At 40.7% G+C, this 6,451-nt stretch overlaps 1 protein-coding gene across 1 annotated transcript in view; it reads right to left on the reverse strand.

Annotated features, from left to right (window-relative positions):
• Window positions 1–729: 729 nt before the first annotated feature.
• KLF4 (Kruppel like factor 4) overlaps window positions 730–6,451 on the reverse strand; it is a 7,018-nt gene continuing 1,296 nt past the window's right edge. Inside the window, exons 2-4 of the mRNA XM_019554724.1 lie at window positions 5,919–6,451; window positions 5,661–5,825; window positions 730–3,767 (exon numbers count right to left, since the gene is read on the reverse strand). Of these exons, the coding sequence (XP_019410269.1) occupies window positions 3,592–3,767; window positions 5,661–5,825; window positions 5,919–6,451 (874 nt within the window). The 3' untranslated portion in view covers window positions 730–3,591. The remainder of the gene's footprint in view (window positions 3,768–5,660; window positions 5,826–5,918) is intronic.

Genomic DNA, 6,451 nt, shown 5'->3' on the forward strand with positions numbered 1-6,451 from the left:
ATGGACGGTGGGGCTAAGGGTGAATAGCACTTATCACAGTTGTAGTTTGTGTTTGACTGTGAACACATTTCCTCTGATCAAGTGGAAGAGTGGTCTCAAGGGACAGCTGTAGGTGCTGAGCCCTTGCTTGAAATGACGCAGAAAGGTTTGAGGGAGGCATCTGACTAGAAATACCCAGTTCAGAAAAGAAAACATTTACATAAAAGCCTGTATAATTGTTTAGTGCTTTACATATGTTTTGAGGTGAATTTATTATTATAGCAGGTATTGTTCCACCAGATTCATTTACATTCTCTCAGCTAAATACAGCTCTAGGATCCAAGACATAATTGAACAGGTGGCTAACACAATATGCTATTTTTAGCTATACCTGCATATTAAAGTATAACTGGTATAACTGCTTGTTTCAGTATTCCCCCTGGAGATCTCTTTTAGACCTCTCATGGGCTGTTACATACAGTATGACTTGTGAGCTGGCACATGCCATAAAATATATATGTAGGGGCATTGTGTTTAAAGTAATGCAGTAAAGTCTTTTTTTTTATGATACTGAGCTCAATCATTTTTATTTAGTTTTGGAAAGATAGACTTGTTAGTTACCAAAATGAGCAAAACAGTAATTTATAGATTGTTAGGAAACAAAACCTAATCATCTGTACACCTATACAGCTGGGATCTATAAAAGCATCAGAAAAAAAAAAGGTATTTTTAAAAAAACATATTGCTCCAAATGTTCAGACATCTTTATTTTACCTCTTTATAAAAACGGAAAAACAATTCACTTACATCAAGTCTTCTGGTGTAAAATCGGAGCCCTTCATTCTGAAGGTATTTCAACAGGTTCCAATCCATAGTCAAATCATCTGTACATTCATTTTATCTACAGATAGGCAAGTATAGTTTCAACACTGTTGGCAAGTACATGAAGAACATAACAAAGCTTGAAAGTCAAACAGTTTCGGGTTTGACACTGGATACTCCCTAAAGTGCTCCATCATTATTTGAAGCAAAGCAATACAAAGGATAGTTTCTCCTTAAAATACTTTAATCTTAAAAATCCAGCGGATAAAGAATACTTCATAACTTAAGTTTAGCTTTAGTTCTTTGGTTATATGCAAATCCTAAACACCTTCCCACATACCAGACACCTTTCAGTTGACCAAATAATGTCCATTGCAGACAAGAGGTAAGGAATAGTTTTAACTCCATTATGTTACTTTGACTTGGTAAGAAATGTGACCACTCATGCCACCAATAAACAACACACCGCACAAAGAAAATGTGAAGTCTAATTGTGTTCTTTAGACAGAGTTGGGAAAAATAGATATTGTTATTTTTTAAAGAGCAAAATATTAACTAAACTGACTGCAATGTAGTTTCCATTTTCTGCTTTATTGTTTACAGCATAAACTATATTAAAGAATTCCTAGATGGAAAAACCCGTATAAAGGAGATAATTTTTCTCTTTTCATTTACATTGTGTAGTGAAAAACCTCAGAAATTTTGGACAGATCCTGTTGAATATTATGATCCTAAGTAATACTGTAATGGTAAAGAGCCTCACTGAATGGAGATCTTGAGCTATGACCAGCAGTGTTGCAATGAAATAAGTACTTTATTCATGAAACAAGTTCTGGTCACCTCATTAGAGCATGTAACATTACACATGCAGGTTGCAAGATATGCAAGCTCAGACATTTTAGCTGTAACCAGCAACTCTGTACGTTCTTACAATGATGGTAGCTTAATGCTCAACTTATTGAATTCCATGCAGAGGTAGCAGTTATGCTTAGCAGCATCTTGTGTCTTGAACGACATGTGGAAGCACACGCATGTGCGCACACACATATGCGCGCATGCACACACACATACACACACTCCTCAAAGACCCCAAATTCTCACTTAGGTTGTTTTCAGGACACAGACCTCAGATTATACGCCCACAACATAATGTATGACTATTATAGATACCTACCCCGAAGTTTATCACTGAAATAGAGTTTATTTTTCATGCTACAACACTAATTTTTGGCAATATAAAATGTTAAACAATGTAAACATAGAAGCTCATGAAGCTAAAAATAATTCTCAATGAATAGATTGGACCAAGTATTAATGTGGGTATAGCACGGAAGGCACAAAGCTAGAGATTGCTCACTATTAAAACACAGACTAGTTTCTAAAGAGATCCTAAAGGGTTCTTTTTTAAAAATTTTGAATGCATATGTCTCTGACTTTTTAGTTGGTAATGCTCTTCTACCCATAAATAATTCAAAAGATATCAACTTAAAAAATGGAGAGTCATGAATCTGCAGTATGGAGAGGATGAGGTGAACAGCAACTCAATAGTCAGAGCAAGTAATTTCCAGTGCATTTCTTTTCCTAACATCAAAGCTTCATAGCAGCACTGGAACAGGAACCTAACTTTAGTCTTCACTCTACAGCTTTGCCTGAATAAGAACCTATAATCCCGAGCCATTTAAAAACACTATTGGTCACTGAACATTTGAAAATATGATTTCTTTAGGAACAGTGTGCAGAAAAATGGAAAAGCCATTCAGATAAAATATTATAGGTTTATTTAAAACTTATTTTCAGCTTGAATATGCAAAATACGAACTCCAACAAAATGTTCATTTTTACTTCATAGTTTACAAATATACAAAATAGAAGTTTGCTTAAATTTATATTACATATTTATTATGTAAAGAACTATATAGAAAACATTTGTTCTGCTTAAGGCATATTTGGGAATAAACCATTGTACAAATTATTGCACATCGAAACCACAGTGCATTACAGACTGTCTGCATAAAAGTTATTTTCTTAAAAAAAAAAAAAGAAAATAAACCAGGTTTATTTACCTGATTTAGGTCATAACTGTAGATCGGAAGACAAAAATAATTCCTTGTCAGATATGCAGCAGTTTGAGAACTTTGGCTTCCTGTTTTTGGTACCTTTAGAACCAACAGTCACTAAGCACCATGAAATAGGCTTTTAAACATAAATTCTGTACCTGAATTTTTTTCCTCCTCTTTTAAACATAGTAATGGCTTTTTAGAAGGAAAAAGAAAATACAAGATGACATTTACATCTAATATTGCATTGAGCCAAAATTTAAGGGAATGTGATCTCCCCATGTAATCGCCCCCCCAACCCCTGCCCAAAAGCAGTCTCTTTAACCCTGATAGCCTTGACTTCCAGTCGTTTGTTGGCATTTTGTAGTCCAGAAAAATTCAAGTTGGATTTACAAATGGAATGATAGAAGATCCAGTCATTGACCCCAATGTTCTTCTTTAATTTATTAAAAAAAGAAAAAAAAGGGCAGAAAAAGAGATTTGAACTCAGATTGCTGAATTCAAAGTCCAGAGTGCGAACCATTATACCATAGAGGCAGATAAAGAGAGAAAGGAAGAGACAGAGAGAGAGTTCCAACATGTGTAATTTTCAGTTGATTCCCACTCTTTGGAAGACTTCACCATGATTCCTTGTAGTGCTTTAGCTGTGTCACTCCCTCCTGCGGAAGCCAGTCTGTGCTGTGAATACTGAATCATTTGTGGCAGTATAGGAAAAAAAATCCACTGCTTCCAATTAAAAGTGCCTCTTCATATGTAAGGCAAGGTGGTCTGACCTGGAAAATGCTCTGTCGCATCTTTGACACTGGAAAGGGCGATGGCCAGTATGTTTCCTGTAGTGCCGAGTAAGTTCATCAGAGCGGGCAAATTTCCACCCGCAGCCCTCCCAGTCACAGTGATAGGGCTTCTCTCCTTCAAAAAATAAGACAGAATCACATCAGTTAGGTTGGCATGGGTCAGTTGATAGGCAGGTGCATTAGCTTGTTTCAGCAACAACAGGATTCAAGCCTTAATTTCACATCTTGCATTCAGGAACTCTGAATGCTTTGAAATGCAGAACAAAAATTGCTTGTGTTCAATAAGATAAATCAGGCTGTGATATTTTGTAGTTACAAATGGAATCTAAAAACCAGAATAAAAGAAATGCCCATTTTTGCACAACAAAGTTATGAAATGTATTTATATAAAGTTTGTTTTACTGTAACCTTAAATAGAATGCTAATTTCCATCATTTGTCTTGAACGTATGACACTTAAATCCAGACAATAGTATTAGGACCTGCACGCATTTCGCTGGCTGATGATGGTATTATACAGTCAAATATCAACCAGAAATCACTTGGTAGACATCATGGATTTAGGTAACTGTAGGTTTTGAAAATTAAAGAACTGTCTGGAAACTACTTTCATTAGATCAACTTTGTTAAATTAGGAGCTTATTCTCCCTGTCTTTACTAAAGCTAAACTCATGTTGGCTTCAAGAAGTTCTCCTCCCCAGCAATTATCAACTAAGCACCAAAGCATTTTGGAAACAGTTACCAAACACCAAAAGAACTGCTTCTAGCCATTTACTTCTGAAGAAACACTGAACCCAGTTTTGCTCCCACTGATATGAGCTGGAAAATGATTTGTTTTCTAGTTTGTATTCTAAATCGTGAACTAGTCTCTCTCTCTCTCTCTTCCGCAACCCCTCTTCACCCAGAACACATTCTGAATCAACTTCTGGCAGCTTCATTCAGGGGTCCTGAATTACTCAAAGCTCCAAGTTATCATTTTATTATTAGGGACTGTCAAAACTATGACTACCATTTGACTACAAGTGCTTTCCCTAACTCTGACTGCGATAAGGGTTTCTTCAGTGGCAAAGCTAAAGCTCAAATGTAAATATGAATATATTATTTCATTTCTATTCAAGCAGTAGTCAAATAATCTTAGGCTAGATTTCTTTCAGAACTAATGAAACGGAAGGCAAGACTAACTTTCCAATGTAGGATACAGATTGTCCAGCTGCTATTGAGTCACTCACATAGTATTTTATAATTCTGTTATCTGTGGGGCTCTGATTTGGCTTCCCTCAAAAATTATCAGCCACTCCCAGCAATTTCAGGCCTTTGGTGAATTGTGAGGGCTTGGGAACTGCTTGTAATAGAATCTCTCAAGTTACAGGAGCAAGCCAAGACAGGAGTTAAAAAAAAAAAAAAAAAAGCTTAACTAAGACCAAAGCAAGTTAAAAAAAAAAGAAACCCTTAAGAGGCCTGCAACATCTGCTCCTGTCACAAAATTGGGCTAGTGCTATGCAGCTCCACAAATCCAGTTGACTTTCAGCTACCTGCCAATTAACTAGCCACATAGCAATAGACATGCAAACAAACTTGGTGTCTGCAAAAACACCCTCTCATGTGAGTCATTTTGATCCATGAAGTAACCTTCCAATCCAATAGGTAGCCATAAATTGCATGGTTTTTTTTTAACTAGGGCTAGAACAAAAAAAAAAGTCACTCTCATCAAGTTTCTCTCCTATGCCTGATGGAGGGCGCTTGCAGCCTGACAGCTTGTCTTTCATCTCTCCCTGCTACCCAAAAATGGCCCAATAAAATATGTATTACCTCACCTCACAAACCTGGTTTCTCACACAAGAACCTAACCCTTTTCTTCCTGGTTGAAAGGTTTAGTCTTTAGTTGCTGTAGCTGAACACCTTGTCTGTCCCATTCCTCCCTGACAAGCCCAGAGCAGGGTTCGTTTCCATACAAAGTGTGGATTACCACCTGCCTCTTGGCCCCATGCATATCAAGCCCCGGCCTTTACCTGTGTGGGTCCTCAGGTGTGCCTTGAGATGAGAGCTCTTGGTGTAGGTCTTGCCGCACCCAGCATACTCGCAGGTGTGTGTAGCGGTCCTTTTCCTGGGCCACGACCGGCGCCCCCTCTTTGGCTTGGTTTCTTCGGGCAGGCAGCTCCCGGGCGGCATCAGCTCTAAGGGCGAAGAGGGCGGAGTCAGCATCACCCCTCGCCCCAACTGTGGCACCGTGCCGGGCTCTCCGAAAGCACCAAGATAGTTAGACTGACCTTGGTACTGCAGGGCACCAGGCGGGAGCTGCTCAGGCAGGAAAGGTGGGTAGCCAGGGGCAGGGTGGTATCCAGGAGGCAGCGGGGGGTGGCTTAGCCCCGGAGGGGAGGCATGGCAGTCTCTGCTACCGAGCATCTCTTCGGCAGTAGTCCTGGAGGGCAGGGGCCGCCCCAGGGCGAAGTCGTGGGGGGGCGGCGGCCCCCCGTGGGGCTGGGCGATGGGGCAGGAGGGGGCGGCCTCCTGCTTGATCTTTTGGCACATCCTGGGCAGAGGGCTGTAGGGTGGCCCAGTGGGGCTGTCGGCCGGGGCACCCTTGCCGGCCAGGCTGAGGTGGTTGTAGTCCCCCAGGGCTTTCACCACGAACTTCCCGTGCAGGCTCCCGAGGGCCGGCGGCGGCGGCTGCTGCTGCTGCATGTACACGGGGTCCAGCTCAGGCCGCAGCAGCTCGGCGACGAAGCCCCCCGAGGGCGACACGTCGCTGATGTCGGCAAGGTCGAAGGGCGCGGCCGGCGCGGGCTCGCGGCCGGGCGCG

This window comes from Crocodylus porosus, unplaced genomic scaffold (genome assembly GCF_001723895.1).
Source record: "Crocodylus porosus isolate Cpor-Errol unplaced genomic scaffold, CroPor_comp1, whole genome shotgun sequence".
In the NCBI taxonomy this organism is placed as follows: domain Eukaryota; kingdom Metazoa; phylum Chordata; order Crocodylia; family Crocodylidae; genus Crocodylus; species Crocodylus porosus.